This window comes from Zonotrichia leucophrys, chromosome 7 (genome assembly GCF_028769735.1).
Source record: "Zonotrichia leucophrys gambelii isolate GWCS_2022_RI chromosome 7, RI_Zleu_2.0, whole genome shotgun sequence".
In the NCBI taxonomy this organism is placed as follows: domain Eukaryota; kingdom Metazoa; phylum Chordata; class Aves; order Passeriformes; family Passerellidae; genus Zonotrichia; species Zonotrichia leucophrys.
Window position 1 is genome coordinate 23829003 of NC_088177.1, and position 20344 is coordinate 23849346.

Sequence of the window (20344 nt, forward strand, 5' to 3'; positions counted from 1 at the left end):
CACGGCGCGGGGCCACCCGCCCTGCCCTGCCCTGCCCTGCCCGCCCTGCCCGCCCTGCCGTGCCCGGCGTGCCCGGTGTGTCCCCTGCCCGCCCGGCCTGCCCGGCCCTCCCCGCTCTCCTGCCTGCCCTACTTGCCCGCCTGTCTGTCCGCCTGTCTGTCCTGCCGGCCAGGGCGCGGCGGGCGTGGCCGCGCTGGCTGCCCACGGCCGCGGCGGGTGCGGACTATTTCTTCACCTTCGTTGAGCGATTTCTGCCATTCATTTCTTAATCAATGAGAGGCAGGGTGTTTAAATAAATCCAACAGCCTTGGCTTGCTAATCACACTCCAAGCTGCTGAGGGAACCCGCTGGGAAAGGGGGATTCTTGCCTGTAAAAACAAACCATCGCAAGCTGGGACTGTAACGACTTCTCATAAAACAGGAAAATGTTACAGTAAAAGCACATTGCGGTACTTCCATATTTCAGAGCATGTGCGGGTATTATTATCCACTCCCCTCACCCCCGGACAGAAAGTTTCCCTGGAAAGGATACACTTTTAAAAAGAGATGCCCATTGTGTTGTTTTAAAACAGGTGGAAGACCTCTGTAATGATTTTATGCCTTTCAATAAAAATTTTATGAGGTGTATTTGATTATAGATTAATGTGTCCCTAATAAAATGGACGGATGGAAACAGCAAAGCCTCTGTCTCCGAGCAGGACTGACGTGTGGCTGAACACATGCTCCTCTATCTGCGGAACTTTGGGGCTACACAGCCTTCACACAGCCCCCCTTTCGGGTGTGCAGCGCGGCCCGGCAGGGACGCGGGCGCAGACAGCCCGGAGCAGGCGGCGCGGCCGCGGGCAGGGCCGCACGGGCGGGCGGGCTCGGGGCCGCGGGCCGCGGGGCTGGCGCTGACCCCAGCCCGCCGGCAGAGCTGTCTCCTCCGCCCCTCGCTCATGGGGAGCCACGTTCAATGCCTACGTGAGGGCTTTTTGCCCCCTTCGCTTTCTCTTGCATGCCTTCCCTCCCCAGCCTTCCCTTCCCTCCCGGCCTGGTTTTTCCTGCCCGAGCGAAAGGACCCCCCGATAGTACTGAAAAGTGGATTACCCATGGTCTTCTGCCCACGCCTGCTTCCCCGGGCGAGGGACGGTGGCTGTGTCGGGATCTGGAGGAAACGCAGAGAGTTAGTGGCGAGCCAGCACAGCCCGCCGGGGGCACGGACAGCAGCGCTGGGAAAACACTTCCTACTCGCGGGCCGTTATGAGGAAGGGACTGAAATTCCTGTTTATTTAATGATTTATTGCTCTCCTAGGTTGTTTTCTTCCTTTTTTCCCTTTTTTTTTCTTTTTAATTTTTTTTCCTTTTCCTTTACTCTTTTTTTTTTTTTTTTTTTTTTTTGGTGTCATTTGGCTTTAGCATTTTCTTCTGCCATTTTATAATTTCTATTACATTGTTTTCTAGAAGCAGGGTTTGTGATATGGCAAAGAATTGCCCCTCGTTTCAAAGAGATATAAATTGGTAAAGCAGGCAAATTAGAGTGTGCCTCATTTTTACATACGTTAAACTCTTGGTATGGAGCCAGCTATTTACTTCTCACTGCCGAAACTTCTTTAGCGGTGTAGCAAGCACCTTTAAAGGAAAAGAAAAGGCCGTGCGAATGTATGCAATATTTACGGGGTTGTTTTGTGGGTTTGGGGTTATTGGGGGGGATATTTTTTAAGCATCGTTTTGATGTTTGTTTTCGAAAAGGGAAGGAGCACAAAGTACCTAGGTGCTTGCGGCTCTCGCAGCTCCAAAATGATGATGCCTTGGTTGGAGGAATATATAGCCTCTTCCCTCTGAGTAAATGTGCACATGAGGAAGTACTGGATTAAATTAAATATCAGCGACGAAAGAGCAAACAGAATGCCACCAACAGCATTATGAGCAGTATCTGTCACCAAGTCGCACAATATTGGCACTATCTTGAGCTTAATTTCTTGATTTAGAAAGAGCTTAGGGGAGAAATGGGAGTTGATTGTGAGCAAGCTGGTTTCCCAGCGCCAACAGCAGCCACGCTACTTTTGCAGTGCCCGTTTGAAGGTGAAAGTATGCCCAAGCATTTGCACTTCAGTTTGAAGTCATGTTCATTTGCAAGCTATTTGCAGTTCTACTGAGTATATGTGCTCGCATTCGCCCGCTCCCAGCACACGTACCTTCCTCAGCTGCCAGCGCAGAGCCATGCTAATACTATTTTTCAGCTATGTACAGAAAGGGTTAAGAGTCGTGAACGTCATTAGCTGGATGTGTGCTACTAAAATGGAATTGCGCGAAATAAAACGATCTCTGAGCAAAGAGAAACGGTGCAGGGTGACAAAAGTGGGTCTGAAGAGGCTGGTGCACTTTTGTGAGCACGCCTGGGAGGGTTTCTGCTCGAAAAAAGCCAACCTCGCCAGATGCTGGGAATGTTTTGAGGGAATATTTTTTCCATCCATGGTCTTCTGAAAGCTGTTGAGCTGACCGAAAACATTTACTTATACCTAGCTTTGCATTTATTATGGAGGTTTTTTGTTGGTTTTTCCTTCTTTTTTTTTTTTAGTGAGCAAAGACATGAAATCAAAGTCTGCACATTGTAAGCACGGAGGGAGTGATATTTTTTAAATCAACGTATGAACATCAAATAAAATGACACACATATTCCTGACAGCTTGTAGTAGAAAGATATTTTTATCACTTACCATTTACGAGTTGTACGAGTTGATTGGATGAGGATGTCCACTTAAGTCATAATATTTTACAACTTTTTTATCCGTCCTCTTTTTTTTTTTCTTTTTTTCTTTTTTCTTTTTTTCGTTTGGTTTGGTTTTTTGTTTGGTTTTTTTTTGTTGTTGTTTTTTTGTTTTTTGGGTTTTTTTTTTTTTTTTTTTTGCATTCAGTTTGTCAGACTGCAAACATCACACAACATTTTATCAAGTAATCAGTTGTTTACAGACACATTTATAAATTAATTGGGTATACATCATTTCCCGGCCCAGTCTCCACCCCACCCCGTAGGGAAAAGGAAAAAAAAGAAAGGAAGGGGGGAAAAATGGAGGAAAAGAAAGAAAGAATGCCAGGCAAACACACACAAAGACCAGAATATGGTAAAAAAGGTACACCAGTCCAAAAAGCTGATGACAGAGAGAGATCAGGAGACCAACCTGTATCCGTGCTTCAAACATTTGTAGAAAACCAAAGGAACCGCATCAGTTTACAGAGTTTATTGCATTATACATGCAAACAGAACATGCACAAGAAGGACAATTTGCTGCTGAACGACTACTATTCCACATATGCACCACAAGGAAATGTCTACAATGGAGAAGAAGGAAATATTCCATTTTACGAAGGACAATCTCTAAGTTCATTTGAGAGGATAGTTACATTATAATGTGCTTCTCTTTCCCCCCGCCCCCACAGTTTTCCCCCACTCTTTTTCTGAAAGTATTGAATGTACTCAAAATGTTATGGCCCGTGTAACAGCCCCACATAAATACCATTTTGTTAGTAAAAACATGAAAAAGTCACATTGCTTGGATGTTCGACAGTTCCAATAAGTTAAGACCAAATGATAATATTCAATAATAGTTACCCTGCATTACGATGAGAACAAAAATAAATTACACGTGCTAGGTTTTATATATACTCATCATAGTAATACATATTCACTTGCAGCGCTAAAAGAAGGACGAAGAGTCACATTCTATCAGAAAACAAAACAAAACAAAACAAAACTGGAAAATGCCGGGTTTTGCCAGAGTCTCTCCTGCCTTTATCAAGTGGTGGTGCTGTGCCCATTCCTCACTGGTGCCCCCCCCCGGGGTTAGGGTTTAAGAGAAGGTCAGATTAGCGGTCAGTTCCCGGATTCGGTTCTCCCTGCTCATCTTCTTGAGCTTCATTCTGCGGTTTTGAAACCAAATCTTGACCTGCCTGTCAGTGAGGTTTACGCTCTTACTGATCTCTAGACGGCGCTCTCGAGTGAGATACATATTGAATAAGAACTCTTTCTCTAATTCCAGTGTTTGGTGTTTAGTATAAGGACACCTCTTCTTTCTGCCACTCTTTGCAGTTAACCAATTGCTTGTTGGAGTATCAGACTTGATTTCCTCTATCAAAATCAAAGAAGAAGAAAAAAAAAATCAAAAATACCTCAGACTGTTAGAGTGTACCCTTGGCCATGACCCCTCCTCTGCAGTGTCTGGCAGATATGGTGGATGTGGGCATTGCCCAGCGCCCGGCTGAGGCGTGGGCTCAGCCAGGGGACCTGCGGCCAGGCTGGGCTCGCCTGTCCCCAGCCCTGCGCCCTGCCCTGCGGCCACCCCGCTCTCCTGCTCCTGCCAGGAAGGGTCTCGCAAGTTTTCGGCCGGCGTTTAACGTTTCAACAATATTTAACCTGCCGTCCGCCCCATGGACACATCTTAACGGGTCTAGCCTCGCCATGGCCGACTCGGGCTCCCACGACAATTGCCACGGAAATATTCCAATTACAAAATAGTCTCGCACTGTATTTTGAAGCAGCATCCCCACACACATCAGCTGAATCACGCAAGCACACCTATAAACAGATATAGACATTTCCCAGGCAAAATGATATACAAGAAATTACGACCCCCTGTCTTGGAATTTTTTTTTTTTTTTCATTTTCCTTTTGGGTTTTCTTTTCCCCACCAGAAAGAAATCTCCCCCACATGAAGCTAGACCTGTACTACTAAACATAATTCAGATAAAGAAATTCTCAATGCACACAGAGGATAAAAATTGACCTAGAGGTTGCAAAGTACATTTTGATAGCAGAAAATTTCTCGTTTTGGGATTCTTTGATACACGCCGTTCGAAAGAAAGGCGTTAGTGCACTTTAAATGGGAAAATAAAATCAGATGCCACCACTTTCAGGTTTCAAAAGCATTTCAAAATACTGGTGCACTTTTGGAGACCAAGCCAAGGTTATCTAAAGCACCACATTGAAATATTCCACCCTTGGACCAGGCAGATAGCGGGCTGCTGTTTTCATTGTGCATTTCTTTCCAACTTTACCCAGTCTGGTAGCACCTATTTCTCACCTATTTTAAGAGGATCGTAATTAACTTTAAATGCAATCAAACCGCAGTAAGGCTCAGTGGAAAAAAAAAAAAAAAAAAAAAAGCTAAATACTACGAGAGAAAAGTTGAGCTGCTCGTATTTTACAACCTCCAGACCCGCTTTTTTTAGAGGTATGGGGCTGCTTTTGGCTGCTGCAGCGCATTACGGAGCACACGGCTATATTCCCCGCATCACAGAGGCTGTCTGCGTGCACGGGAGAGGCAGATCTCTACGGAAAATCTTTGGACCGTTTTGTGAAGCATTTTTGCCTGCCAAAATCTTCAGAGAGACAGCACCTGCAGCCCGATACTCCTTAGCATTAAATGTGATGGCTGTGATGCTCGTTAGTATATTCGAGCGTGCTTTATGGTGCTGGCGTGTTGGAGTTACACCACGGCACGGCTTAAACTCGGTAATACAGACCTTTACTCTCCTTCTCCTGGACTTCTGGGCTGGACACGGAGCCTTCGGGCAGACAGCTCCGCTCCTCTTGCAACGTGGACTTGGGCTCGGGACTTTCCACTTGAGAGACTTTAGCGGTGCTGTCTTGGTTGTTCGGGTTTTCATTCATTTTCTTTTCCAGCTGAAGTTGAGCAGATATCTGCGGTTTGGAGCTGCCGCGAGGGTTTAACTGTAACATTACAGTTGAACTCGTTTCAGGGCTATTATTGTACTCTTGGGTTTTCCCAGTGGCGTAGGTCTGGCTCAGTCTAAAATATCCTGGGACAGGAACCTCGGGGTTCTCAATGGGGCATGATTCAGACACCAGCCTCTGGTAGGAAGGGACGTCTGCAGAAATGAGTTTGGATCTCTTATCGGAATACATGCAGCAATTGCTTTCTTCTTTAATATTTGTAGTGAAGGAACAAGTGGGGACCTGCTGTGTAACAGGTTGCTCTATTCGACAAGATCTGTTCGGGTCTGTCCAAGTGTCTACTTGAGGTATATAAGGATGTACATTCATACCCATATTTTGGTGATTAACTTCTCTCTTAGCCAGAGACGGAAGGAGTCCACAGGTTTGCATCCCATACGTCCCAATGTCTGTGCTAGGTGGCATATACATGCTGGCGCTGTTGGAGTAGAAACTGTCACTCCTGCACGCACTGATGAGAGAATCTACTAAAAAAGTATTAGCGGCAGGAGAGCTGTTGGGAAAGGACATTTTGGGGCGGAATTTGAGGAAGAGAGATTGTGTCCTTTGTAGGCTGACATCTCTAGGAAAACATTCCCGTGTAATTGCGGATGCCTCCGCGCGACCACATGACAGGCGGGCCAATGGCAGCGCCCGCCGCCCCGCGCGCCGCCGCCCCGCCGCTGACGCGCCCCGCCGCGCCGCCCCGCCGCGCCCCGCCGCGGTCAACAGCGCCCCCTGCGCCGCCGCGCCGGCACCGCACCGCGCCGCGCCCCCGCGCTGCGGCACCGGCCCGCGCCGCGCCCCCCCGCGCCGCGCAACCTCCGCGCCAGCCCGGCCGCGGAACCCCCGGCGCGGAGCGGAACCGCGCCCGCCCGCCATGGCTCCCGTAAAAGCCCCGCCGCTGACAAGTGCGGGGACAAAAGGTTGCGGGATTTATTAATGCGTATTAAGGAGAATCAGGGGCGATCAATAAAACCCTCATCTACATTCTCGGGCTACTCGGTAATTTTCTTGCTTCTGAAGCTTTTTCAAGAGTTATACCCTCTGTTGCCGCGCACGGGAAGATATTTTATTAACAAATCAATCGAGACTTTGTAAAGGATAAGATTAATAGTTAAGATTTAGCATAATGGCGTTCGCGTTATGAATTATTGAAAATTATACTATTGATTTTTTTCCTAGCTGCTAACCGAGAAGGTCAATTTTTGTTTTAACACAAATCGTCAAACATTAAAAGGTGGACTTTTGTCATAACTCGAATTTTATAGGGAAGCCACATTCCTAAAATTATTTTACAATGCTCTCTCCCGACAGCCTGGAAAAAAAAAAAAAAAAAAAAAAAAAAAGAAAGAAAAAAAAGAAAAAAGAAAAGAAAAAGAAAAAAAAGTGGGTTTTTCTCTTGCCCTGCAAACCGAAAGCATCAACAAGGAAATTTCTCCTTCTGTAGTGTTGCTCATCAAAAAAGCATGCAGAAACTCATGTCCTCACTGCAACTCCTTTAACTCCTTTAAGCAACTTTTTCTGTCTTTTTTTTATAAGAATGATGAATGCATCTGTATTATAAAGCAAACAAACAGCAAAGAAAGCAACCAACAGAAGGCAACACTAACTGTCTACATGGCAGATCAGAGTTTTCCTTCCCAACATTTTAAACGTGTTTTATTGTTTTTCCTCCCACTCCTTAGCCGTATTTGCACCCGCAGCTACTACATTTTAAATAGTGGCGGTAGAAACTGTTTATTACTCTTTATCGTTTTGCTTTCCTTTCTCTTTCCTTTTTATTTTTTCTTTTTTTCTTCTTCTTTTTTTTTTTTTTTTTTTTTTTTTCCCAAACTGGGGTATTTCTTATCTGGGACCAATGTTGTTAAGGACCCTCATCCACACAAAGTGAACTTGTTGATAATTTTTGTTTGGGACTCGTTCGCCTGTTTATTTTGGGCCTTTCTACCATCAAAATACCCTTTCAGATCCCCAAGAGCAGGCAGCACATGAAAGGATTTTTAAAAATTTAAATGCGTCTTTCGCACACTTACAAACGTGCGTTTTCCACCAGCGTGGGTTTGAATTTTCCTCTGTTTCCTGGCATTTGGATGTTTTTGTACTTTGCCGTACACTTTAGACCGCTGGAAACAATAACCCTATTTAAAATTTCGCGGTGGTGGCAATGAGACAGACCTTTTAAAACCTTATCGCAGCTGTTCAAATACAACATCATTGTCAGGTTAAGAGCCAGTGTCTTTTATAGCTGCGGTCTCCAGCTCCTGGGTTGCCGGAGAGTTTAAATATTACCTTCGTAATATTCGCTGCTCGCAGGCTCTTTCGGCAGCATCCCCTGCGCCTGGCGCAGCCCCTGCCCGCCCCGGGCACGCTTGGCCGGCGCCACGGGCCGAGCCGAGCCGAGCCGAGCCGAGCCGAGCTGGGCGCGGTGGCCACGTAAGATCATGATCAGAGCCATGGCTAAGACTCGCCTGCGCCGCGGAGAAGCCGCGGCGGAGCCCACGACGCTCCCTGCGAGCGCCGCGTCCCCCCCCGCCTCGCCTTCTAGCAATTTCCTCCTCTTCAACAACAGCCTGGACAACCCACAGAGTTTAAAGAAACAAAATACTATCTTTCTTGACGCAGTTTAAGGCTCGACTATTAAATCTAATCAGGAATTTTATGCCCATCAAATGGTTCTTTCATAATCTTTATTTACACTGTAAGAAAAGGGGTCCCAGAAATATCCCGGCTCAAAGTATCAGCCCAGAGGTTTGCGGCGGGTTTCGCCCAACAGTAAAGTTAAAACAATAAGCAAATGCTGAGCTGCTTTCCACGCCGGCCTCGCTGCTGCTGCTGCTGCTGCTGCTGCTGTTGCTGCTGCTGCTGCTGCTGGAGGAGCTGAATTCTGGGCTCCTGATTAGACATGAGGGCTCTTTGATTTTTGTAATTGAAAATATTAATTTCATGCATGTCACTACACGGAAACTCAGATGACTGTTGTGATTATAGTAATTTAAATATTGCGTTCAGGACTGGCACACGGCTCCATAAGACCCTTCGCTCACGGTAAATCATGAGGGATTTAAAAACGGGCAGCAATTTTTTATTGAAAATGAACAGTAGAAAGTTTAAGTTTGATGTAAATAGAAGTTGAATAAACATGCGAGAGCCATTGGGGAACTGGGGACTTAGGCTCTGGGCATTTAATGTCACTATTGTTTTAAATCATATTAAAATGGAATAAAGTAATTAACATTAATAAATAAATCAATATTGTGCAATAAATGAGATATACAATCTACATTAATATAAAGGTTTTGCTCTCAGAGCCCCATATTTTTTAGAACGAGGATGAAAAAATGCCCCAACCAATGGGTCCATGCAGATGTAAATTACTGTTTGTAATAAAGCATAGGTGGACATTACAGTTTTCTCCTCTAGCAAATGTCAGGGCTAAAACCTGGAGGTTACCAGACGTGGCAGCAGGGCTTAATTTTCACTGCCTTATCTCCCTGAACCTTATTACTGGTGATATGATTATGTTTTTGTCTCGGCTGTGCCGAGCATTCTCATAGTTGCAATTTGCTGTGTTTGTGTCCCATTATGCGAGGGGGATGGGAGAGGGGTACGGAAGAAGCCAGATATTTTGCAGATGCCTTCAGTAACAAAGGTATTGCGAGAAATGTCTTATTTTTAAAATAGGCTGGAACCCCGGAAGCTTTTAGTAAATTTCCTTTGATTTACTTGATTTCACCATTTTATTTAGGGTGTTTTTAAAAGCGCTGACTGTATATTTTATGCCACGCTGTTAAATTGCAGGGACATTGAAGAATAGTTTTATTTAAGAAAAAAAAAATTGGATACGATATTGTGATCTTTCTTCTTTTAATAAAGCAACTGTCAGGTTGCCCAGATTTCTCTGTGCCGTATTTTCATAGAAAGAGTCGGCGTCTGGGCTCAGATTCTCTAGATTTTTTTGACCGAGGTAAGGGGACAGACACGACATACTGATGACACTATGCTTTTTCCTAAATATGAAATCCTATAAAATAAACAAAATAGCACGCTGATCTTTTCTTCAAAGGTGTTAATTCTGAGCTTAAGGATCGCCCACTAGCACTGACCGTACGCTCAGCTTCGCCCTGAACCCCAGCCCTTCTCCTATTGAATTTCCATATTTTTGTGCACACAAAGGTGCCTGAGTGTGATGAGATTTTAGCTTGTATATTGGTGGCCAGTTCCGCCTTCAGCCTCGGTATTTGTGCGGCATATTTATCTTTCGGCTGATTCCTGCCGCATTTATATTTTAATCGGAAAATAAGCAAATGCCCTTTTCTTTCTATGTAAAGGACATGTCCAAAGACATTTGGAAATAGCTCACAATCTTTTCTATCTAGAGGATTTTAACTGGGAAAAGGGTAAAAAGGAAAAATAGAAGAGGTTACAGACAGACTCGCACAGAATCATCACATTTACACAATGGTTAAAAAAAGAAAAAAAGGAAGAAAGAGGCTTTTCCATGTTCTCTTGTATAGATATAATTTTCCAAAATTAACAGCACACCCAGGTTCCCATCACCCGTTCACATTCTCTGCCTTCGGCCTCACTGTAATTGCGAGGGTTTCGTGCACCTCGAATGGAGCCTGATGGGCTCGGGGTTGGTGCGGGCTCTCGCAAGGAGCCCCCTCATGCCAAGGGAAACAAACACCAAAACTTCGCTAAACATTTCACCCTAGCAAAGCGTAGGTCCACCGAGAGACCGGGGCATTTTCCTCCGGGATACGGCTCTGCCTGCGAGGGCTACCTCTGGCGTCAGGGATCCCAAGGATTTTGGATTGTACAATGCCGGTTTATTGCCGCCGGAAAGGCTATTTCTAGGAAAGTGTTAACAATGAACTTCTAAAAAGGAAAAAAAAAAAAAAAAAGAAAAAGAAAAAGAAAAAGAAAAATAAACCCCACACCAACAATCCAGCAGACAAAGCTCCAACAAATGCGTTCGCGAGAGACTGGGCTCTAAAAAATGCGGAATATGGCTAAGCCAACATGAAATAGATTTCGATGAATTCTGCAAATAAGCAGAAAGCAGCGAAACCCTTTCTTTCCTGAGGTTCTGACCAGAAATCCACACTGGAAGGAAAAAAATAATCTTAAAACAAAAATTTCTCAGAAAGACAGAACATGCTCGGTCGCTGGAGAAAGTCCAAGAAATTCATAAGAATGACTTTAATTCTGTAAGCTCTACTTTCATTTTAATAGATCTCCGTAGCACTTTTAAAGAGAGTGACTTAATTTAGCAATGCCTTGGAAAGGTGATGTTAAGATGTTTAAAATATCTTTTCTCTTTAGTCTCTCTGTCTTTCTTTTTAAAATAAGCATGCTTAGGAGCTAATGTTAATCTCGCCTTTAAATAAAATACGTTTTTAACATTATGTTTTCTGCACCTAGAGGTTTATCTAAGAAAATCCGCGAGTAAGAATCAAAGATAAATTGTGGAAATGCATATTTTTTATATTACTTTTGTTCCATCAGCGTTAAAGCTGTCCTTAAAAGAGTAGATAGATTTTCGTTCTAGGGGACGAATTCTGAATATCTTTGGGGTTTGATTTTTTTTCCTTTCTTAAAATTATGGGATTTTTTTAAAGCTCGGATGCATTATAAAAGATTACGACCCAAAAAAAAAAATTCTTTTAAAATGGCATATTTCTCCAGCACGTCACGGTTATGGGTTATTTGTTTAATAAATCTTTTTGATGCTTTATTTTCTCATTTGGAAGGCCCTGAAATCTTATCGTTACTTATATATTAGATATTTTATTAGCAGCGGAATTATTATTAGGGGGGAAAGAGGCAGGAGCGGCGGAGGCTGCGGCATTGCAGCGCCCGAGCGCGCCCTCCTGTGGCCGCTGCCCGCCAGGCACCGGGAATTTCCTCCGCTCCCGGTCTTTCTCCTCCGCGCGATTCCTCCCCAGCCGTGGGCTTCTTCCCTTCCTTTTTAATAGAAACTTAACACCGCTATCATTGAGCATTTAGGCGAGATTAGTGATGGGGTGTCTCGGTTTCCGCGGCCCGCTTTTGCGGTGTCTTGGCATTTTGAAGGCGTATTAATGGGATGAGATAGACTGTCAAAGCACTGCAGGGAACAGAAAACCAAACGGCTCGTTCTCGCCCTGTGGATTAAGGATCGGGAGACACGGGAGAATTTGGCTGTAAGGTCAGGCAAAATGCCGTGAGGAATTCCCCGCGACTTCGCGCATTTCTAATTAATGGGCTTTGTGGGGAGGCCGCAAAAAAATATCGTCTTTGTGCCTAAATTACGAGACATTTCCTACTCTTTTTTTTTTTTTTTTCTAAGCAAACCTCTTTTTTTATTATGAGCTAAAAAAAAAAAAAAAAAAAGGAGAAAAATTACAAAAAAAGAAAAAAAGAGAAATTTTGGGGGGGGGTCAAATTCCCAGGGCGCGGAAGAAAAAGAGAGGGAGGTGAGGAGCCCCCTGTGCTCCAGCTGGCAGGGACTGGGGCAGGACACGCTCACTGCACGAAGCCGAGAGCTCACCTCGACCCAGCCGGGATTTTCTTTGCGTTATGATGCATTTGCTAATATGGCCAGCTATGCGGTAAAAGTGTGTGTGTGGCTGTGCGTGTGTGTGAGAGAGAGGGAGGGAGGGAGGGAGAGGGTGAGACAGAGAGAGAGTGGGTGGTGGTTGAAAATAACAGAGGAACCTTAAGGCGCCTAATTATTCAGAAAGGTTAAAGGTGATGACCTTGACATTTTGGAAGTTCAAAGGCATACACTTATGTTTTTCTTGCTAAAGTGTTTTAAATTTTTTTTTTTTTAGTCATGCCTCCCTCCTCTTCTATTTCTCTATTTTTTGAATTCTCCGTTTTTTTCCTGACTTAGTTGGCACTTTTGCCTTCCCTGCCTGCGAGAGTAGCGAGAGCCACCTCGTCCTATTCAAAAAAGCCAAATTCTTTTCTCACTCGTCGCCTTTATTGCACATTGCGGAAATCTCTTTTTCGCCCACCAGAAGGTGTATAATATAACCCAATTAAGCTGTTTAGAACCTCGGGTTTTATGGTGTTGTCTAGACAGTTCAAGGTTTTGTAAACAGCCCAGCCAGGTCACGCAAGATAAAGCGGCGAGGAGCCGAGCGGGATCTGCTCCGGGTGCCGGCCCCCGGCGGGGCCCGCCGCGAACGGGAGCGGCAGCGCGCTCAGCCCCGCTCCGCTCGCCCTGCCCGGCCGGCGCCTTTAGAACCACCCCTCTGCTCCCAGAGTGCTGGGGGTGGGTTGTGCTTTTGGTTTAGGGTGGGTTTTTCTTTTTCCTTTTTTTTTTTTTTTTTTAATTTAATTTTTTTTTTTTTCCCAACTAGTGCCAATTGTTTATAGCTCCCTCTTGTCTGACTCGCTTGGAGCCCTCAGTCTTTCTGCCTTGCTCTTCACTAACAAGTAAACAGTCATTGGCGTTGGGGATTCTGGGCTTATTCGGAGCCTGACCAGTTAAACGAAAAGCCTTTTTCGTTGTTTATAGTAATGGTAGCACCATCAGAAGTGATGGTCTGCAGACAGCCATGTTGGCTCTGTCTCACAGCGAACGGGGAAGGTACGCATACCTACAAAGGAGACTCAGCCATCTGAACTATTCCTTAATTAAAATGCTTTTCAAAAAACCCGGGTAGCCTTCCTCACATTATTATTTAACTGAACTTGGCTCTTGCCCGGAAAACGCTAAGATCCTTCGGAGATGGAAATCCATACAGTGCACGGAAGTTATAACCTTAACTTTACTAGAAACCATTTATTCACATGAAAAAGACAGTGGCCCATGCTTTTGGATGACAATAGAAACATATATATATATATATTTTATATATAGCGAGCGTACATTTACCATCTCTTAAATAAACCGCATTCACTTAAAGGGAGGAAAGTGTTATCCTAGCTCAAAAGCAACAACAGAGCCCCCCCCCCCCGAACTCAATGAATTGTAAGCAACAACTACCAGACACACTGCAGGTCCATTGCTGGCACTGTGGGAGAGGGAAAAAAAAGCACCTTTGGCGAAAAACACTCGAGAGTGGACAGTTGGATTTACCCTAGCTTGCCCTTATCAGGAATCTGCTCCGCCAAGCCCCGAAATCTCCAGTGGCCATTCAGTGTGGGGAGTTGCACATGAAAATGAAACTTTGAGTTCCGCAGGGTGGATGTGTCAAGTAAACAAATGAACTTTTGCATTCAGATGGTAGGTCAGAGAGACCGACGTTTTCTTTGTTTTTCTTCTTTCTTCCTGTTCTCTTGCCTTTTTAATATTATTTTTATTTTCTTTTTCTTTTTCCTTTTTTTTTCCTTTTTTTTTTTTTTTGTTTTGTTTTGTTTTTCAAAACAAGGGATTCCCTGTGAAATACTGGAGTCGATCTCTGTTCAGTTTCTTTTCTTTCATCCTTCGGTTCTGGAACCAGATTTTAACTTGCCGGTCAGTGAGGTTGAGCATTCTGGACAGCTGCAGTCTCTTCTCTTTGTTTATGTACACGTTGAAGAAAAATTCCCGTTCCAGTTCTCTTATCTGATATTTGGTATAGGGGCACCTCTTTTTCCTCGATCGCTGGGGAATTGCTGAAATTCAAGAGAGAAGAAACTGATTCACGCTGTTGCTACGAACATGCTCAGCTAGGGTTTGGTCAGAGACTTTGATAATATCCCATTGCCTGCAAAGCAGCCCTCTAGCCCTTCAAAAAATATTCCCGACGCTTATAATCTCCGGGTGACTTAGCAAGAAAAGCCAATATTTCCCAACTTCTCCTTAAAAGAGAGCTCTTCGAGCAATACAGAGAGATATTTAAATGGGCTGGAAAAATTCCAAGTTTCTCAAACTCCTCTCGCACACACCCCCCGCCCCAAACAAACGAAGATCTTAAGCTCTAAACCGAAGGCAGCTCTGAGCACTACCTGTGAAATCTCTCCGTCTCCCCCCGATGAATCAACAATTTAATAACAATTAATATCCTCTTCCAAGAATACCTTAAGCCCACCTAAATTGGTTTCCTATCGTAAACACGCTTTACAACGGTAAAGGAAATCTTATAGGATATATAAAATCCTTTGGATGCTTATAAAATTGCACATAAAATGCGGCTTGACAAAGTGTTGGCCTTGTACTCTTGCCCCCAATTTACTACTGATACCTACCTGAACTGTTGCTCTTCTCTGCAACAGCCTCACCAGAAGGGGAATCGGCGCTGTTTGCTGGTGTCACTTTCTTCTCCTGGCTGGAAGGTGTTTTACTGCAAGTGCTGTTCTGGGCTTTCAAGTCGCCCTTCTCGGCGTCCCCCTCGCTCTCGGAGTGCTGCTGGTACGGGGGTCCGGGGGCTGTCTCGTAAAACTGGTCGAAGCCTTGCGGCAGGATGCCGTTCCTCCCCACCGAGCTGTAGAAGTTGGAGGCGGCGGGAGACGGTCCGTGGTGGCCGCAGACAGGGTCCGTTTTGAACAACATTTCCGTCCTCCTGTTCGCGGGCTGCAGAAAGTCTCTGTGCATCACCTCTTCAGCTGAGTAATAAGGAGCATAACTGCCCCTATACTGCCATTTGCTGCGCTCTAATCCGTATTCCCTGAATGCCACTTCACGCACAGGTTGAACATGAGGTAAATTAGAAGAATAAGGAAAAGTCATTTGACAGGACGACGATTGAGACAAAAAAGAGGGTTTCGTCGAGAAATCTGAGGGTGAGACGTAATAGGCGCACCCTGGCAGATACATATTGGATGTGCCGTGACTGCAATCGTCAAACTCAGTCATGTCTTCCTTTTTGCGATTGCAAGCAACCAGGAGGCTTCAATGCATTGAACAAGATCCATCTATTGCACAAGAGGGTTTGGACAGGATCAACTAAGAAAAAATCCCCACCGTGTGCTGACGTGCAATTCATCTTGATTGATTCTAGTGGTAATTATGTCACGTGACGCGATGCAGAAATGTCCTTATATCTATATCAGCCCCTCGGAAAGGCTCCTAAGATCTCTCCAAAGAGCCCTCCCAGCACGGGGAGGCGAGCGCGCCGTTTGTACAAATATAGCCGGGTTTGAGTCTCATCCTTTCAGCCGGCGCTGCGAGGCACACGTAGGTGGTGCGGATCACCTGGGGCCGCGCCGCCCGGGCAGGCGCCTGCCCACCGCCCGAGCCCGGCGCGGAGCCCCCCACCCGCATCCCCGCCGGCCTCCCGGCAGCCAGGGGGGAGCTCGGCCGCCTCCGGGGAAGGCAGCCCCCGGAGGGAGCCTTGGGGGCTCACGGACCGGCACCCCCGGCTCGGAAACGCGATCGCTTCCTCCTCAGAGGGAGCGATACCCTCCGGCCGCCGCTCAAGCGGATGATGAGCGGGTGGGTGATGGTTCACTCAGGAAAGCCAAGTCCCATTCACACATTCAAGTGTACGACCGGATCTGCCCGCCCGGCTCCTGCAATCCACAGTTGGCATCAAAACCGGTCACGAAATTCAAAGCCTGAGTTTCGATCACCTCGTTTTCCCTCGCTTATAAGCCCAAACACTGCGCACTTGTGTCAGGGCGCCAAACTGAAATGAGAAATACGCAAACAGAACATCTCTCAGCAGCCGCATTTACGAAAGGGAGATACTTTCGGGCTCTCTGTAAGGCAGAGGGCTATGGCAGGAATAGAAGTCCACCAAGCACGGTTTCCTTGGGAAGCAGAGCAGCAGACAAAGTGACCTCTGTTCTCCTGCCTTCAACTCCCACCAAAATGTTCATTTTCATTGGAAGGGAAAAGCAAGACTTGGGAGCTGGCGGCACGCACGGCAGCCGCCAGCCCCGCTCCTGCCCTGCCTTCGAGGGCTCATTTTTGCCAATTTTCCTTTTTTCCTTAAAATATGATTTTATACAGACAAGCACAAACAGGGCCGCAAAGGTTGAAAACAGAGGCGAATAACGAATCCGCGCCAGCAATAGCCCTATACTCGACCAATCCCTCATTCCAGAAACATTTGCCAGCTCTCCATGGGAATGGGTTTTTTCCGCCACTGTACCGCATAGCCAGGTCAGCTCCATCACATGGTGCTCCCCAAATAGCCCCGGAATCTGGGCGAGCTCCCCAGGCCGAGCACGGCGCCTCCGGATACCCAGCAATGCCCGGGCGGAGGCTCCGGCAGGCGGCAGGGCCCGTGTCACCTCCGCAAAGGCACCTCCGGCTCCCGCAGACAGCGGAGCGCCCGGCAGGTGGGGAACCGGGCCCCCAGATCTCCGGGCAAGCGGGGACCAGGCCCGTGGGCTCCCCGGCTCCTCGGGCCGTGCCCGCCGAGGACTCGGCTCCGCTGCTCCAGGAGCCTCCTGCTCGCCCTCGGCCGCGCCATGCGGAGAGGCTCCGGGGGCGGGAGCCCCGCAGCCCGGGCTGCCCCGCAGCCTGCCCCCGGCACCGGCACTGCCCCTCCTGCCTCCCCGGGCTCCCCAGAGCAGCCCAGAGCTGCCCAAGGGCTTCCATGCCGCAGCCCAGCTAGCCCTTTCTAAACATAAAAAGACCAAAGCCAGGCAGATATTATGGAGCTCATTCTTAACATCCCCCCACCGCCGCCTCTTTCTTTCCTTTTCTCTTTTCTTTGTACAATTGGTTTTTGGTTTTGATTTTTTTTTTTTTTTTTTTTTTACTTTGGTGTCTCACTCGCAAAACACCTCAAACGCCACACATCGCTCTCAGCAGATAGACTCTTGCAAGTTGCAAGTTATCACTAGAAATCAAAGCACAGAACCACCACTCCCTGCCTTAATCAGCTTCCGAGCCCTCTCGGTTCTGCTGCAACAGAAAAACACAGCCTCCCAAAAATGATGTCTGCGCAGTTAAAATGGCTCCTGTGTCACTAATTGCCCTGGACCTTGCAGCAAAGCAGGGCAGGGCTCCGTTCGGATTGTGCCCCCCCAAGGTTTCTGATCGCCCATCTCGTCAAGAGAGATGGTTCTGGAAACCTATGGAGCTTCATTTTCTTTACCGTTCAAACAACTAATTGCGCCTTAGCCAGAATCTTTCACCTTCTTTTCGATGCAACAAGCCTAGCATCAGTTACATTTTGGCGCAGGAGCCAACCGGTTTCAACTAATTCAAGTTCAAAGACATGGCGACGATTTGTTAGTACGAAAGCTCTTTTAGAAAACAATCCTTTAAGAAACGATCTAATCTGAGAAATGTGAGACCAATATCAAAGCAGAGACCCCTCCGCAATAAGGCAGAGCTGGGGGTGCCCGCCTGCCAGAGCGTTTTCACCCCGGGGTCGGTACCAGCCCAGCTCTGAACATCACAATAACACCCCCACACACTCCACCCCTCTTTTTTTTCTCTTTCCCTTACGCAGATTAAACAGCATCGAAACATAAATGCGCATCATGTACACAATCAGGCGAATACTTTACCGTTAGGCGTCTTGAAACATCTGCAGTCGTTGCCTGGAATCACCGAGTATTCAGGTCCAAGAGACATTTCCAAATGCTCTCCGTGGAAATTAAGGCGACTTGCGTAACGTTTGGGCTTAAAAATATACCCGGTCCGGCTGGAGAAGATGCGGTATTTTTGTGCCACCCAAGATAAGACACTAACTTGACCTTAACTTTGTTATGGCGCCCCTAGTATCTGGAGAACGTGAACAGACACTGTCTGGCAGCTCTCGTAAAAACCGACTGGAGAAGAGATTCTGAGTCATTTCATTTATTGCCACTACAGTTCTGCAAGAAAGCTTTTCCTCTCTGCCAAACTTTAATTATTTATGCTCTTTTAGGAAGCACAAAGGCATCCAGAGCCATTCCCAACAAACCAAGTTGCGTTTGCAGCCTTATCAAAAGAGGAGGGATGGAGAGCCTCCTCGAAGGGCTTTATCACGTTTAGTCTGCGGTGGAAATGCAAAGATGTTTATGTTTGAGTAAATAAAGGGATGAACCGTCGCCTGCGTGCTGCGGAGGGGCGCGGACCTGGGCAAGGGGGTGCCCGCCGCTCCATCCCGCCCCGCACACACCCGCAAAGCCGGCACAGGGGGCACCTGATGAGACACCCGAAATAATCCAGTGGAAGGGCATGGAGTACATCCCCCCGACTCGGGTGCATCTCCTTGCCGCCCAGCCGGCGTGTCGCACACGCTTGTGCACACGTGTGCCCAGGGGACAGCCCGCCCGGCTGGCTGGGTGGGTGGGTGTGCGCAGGCAGGGTGCGCCCGCGGCTGCGGCTGTGCCACGCGTGTGTGCCTCCCCACGCCGAGCCGCTGCCCTCGCCCACCGCTGCCCAGGAGGGGACGAGCCCTGGAGTGTGGGCACCAGCGAAATCATGCGCCATTCTCTACAGCCGATGTGCCTGTGAGCAGTGTGAGCCCACAAACACGCGCGTCTGAGTGTGCACACGCGGTTACACACAACGGGCACTGCTGGAATGAGTGCATCTATGGATACACGAGCACACACAGAGACACATTATACACAGACTTTCTCAACAAACCGCAATTTAGATCCTACCTCCTCTGCCTTTTCTCTTTCCGTAGGCGATTTAGACTAGGAGCTGCTTCACAATAAGCCATCATCATGCATCAGATGCTTTTAATAAATAATATATTGCCTTTCACGTATTTTCATCCAAGGTTCCTCTTCGGATTTCATATCACCCATGCAATAAAGGGACGGGTTGTACTGGGGAGGACTAGGATGGGGAGGAACAGCATTGGGTCAATTTCTCATGGACTGTAGCCGTCAGAGTAGTATTCCAGGAGAGGGTAAGAAAAGGGACTTTATCTGGTTTTTGCTCTTCTCCTGGCTTGCATCATTGGGTTGCTTCTAGGTTTTTAATTAGGGAATGCCACTGGATGAAGAGACCATCATTGTCCGCAATGCGTCAACTCCCAGCCCAGAGGATGAACGTATCCAAGATTTGGAGGGACCCAGGAGTGGTTCCTGTGGCTGTGGATGGCTGGGTGTGCATCCCTTGCCCCCGGGGAGCTGTCGCCCGCCGAGGCTTCGTCCCTGCTTTCCTACTGGCAGCCACCCCGCCATGAGCGAGGTAGGGTTTTGTCTGCATTGGGCACTGCTGGCGGTAAGAGTGGCGACAAATGCTTTGGGCTGGTTTTCTTTCTCCCCCCGAAACACCACCCAAGCGTTACCTTTGGGGCTCCCTGGAAAGCTTTCGGGAAAATGGCTGCGTCTCTGCCCGCCTAGGAATCCGGGATTTAGCTCCAAATTCATCTGGACTACCGTGCCCTCCCGAGCATGCACAGGAGTGAGTAGGAGCCAAGTTCGAATATGATTCTTTATGAAATAATAATGAGTTTATTGCCTTTGGGAAGGCTATCTGCCTGTGTAAGTAGGTAGCAGCTTTGTGCCGTTCCTTGCTGTTGTTTAGACTCTTTGTATACGCCACGAACAACCATATCTGAGCCCATTTCACACCCCAGAAAAGAAGGCAGCCTCTGCCAGCCTAATTATTGTTACTGCTGGGAGCCGTGGAAACGCTCTTCGTTAAGAAACGAAGACTTAGGTTGAAACGGCAGCCAAAAGGCATTTTAATACGGACCTATGAATGCGTGAGATTTTTCTTTTAGAATTCATATTCTGAGGTGTCAGACTAAGGGCAATGTGTATTTTCCTCAGGCCTTGGAGCTTTGACCAGTCTGACTGCTCGGGTGT

At 47.0% G+C, this 20344-nt stretch overlaps 2 protein-coding genes across 2 annotated transcripts; both read right to left on the minus strand.

Moving 5' to 3' along the window:
- Positions 1-3830: 3830 nt before the first annotated feature.
- Positions 3831-6244, minus strand: HOXD10 (homeobox D10). Its single transcript, XM_064718431.1, has 2 exons — positions 5503-6244; positions 3831-4108 (listed from the first exon to the last, which is right to left on the minus strand). Exons 1-2 carry the CDS (start codon positions 6242-6244, stop codon positions 3831-3833), a joined length of 1020 nt encoding a protein of 339 aa, XP_064574501.1.
- A 7825-nt stretch (positions 6245-14069) lies between these two features.
- HOXD11 (homeobox D11) lies at positions 14070-15485 on the minus strand. Its single transcript, XM_064718450.1, has 2 exons — positions 14879-15485; positions 14070-14305 (listed from the first exon to the last, which is right to left on the minus strand). Exons 1-2 carry the CDS (start codon positions 15483-15485, stop codon positions 14070-14072), a joined length of 843 nt encoding a protein of 280 aa, XP_064574520.1.
- Between the last annotated feature and the right edge of the window lie 4859 nt (positions 15486-20344).

Coding starts and splice junctions, on each gene's coding strand:
- HOXD10 (XM_064718431.1), bottom strand. CDS start 6,244: ATGTCCTTTCCCAACAGCTCTCCTGCCGCTAATACTTTTTTAGTAGAT. Junction 4,109..5,502: donor CCAGGAGAAGGAGAGTAAAG/GTCTGTATTACC, acceptor TGATTTTGATAG/AGGAAATCAAGTCTGATACT.
- HOXD11 (XM_064718450.1), bottom strand. CDS start 15,485: ATGACTGAGTTTGACGATTGCAGTCACGGCACATCCAATATGTATCTG. Junction 14,306..14,878: donor AGAGAAGAGCAACAGTTCAG/GTAGGTATCAGT, acceptor CTTGAATTTCAG/CAATTCCCCAGCGATCGAGG.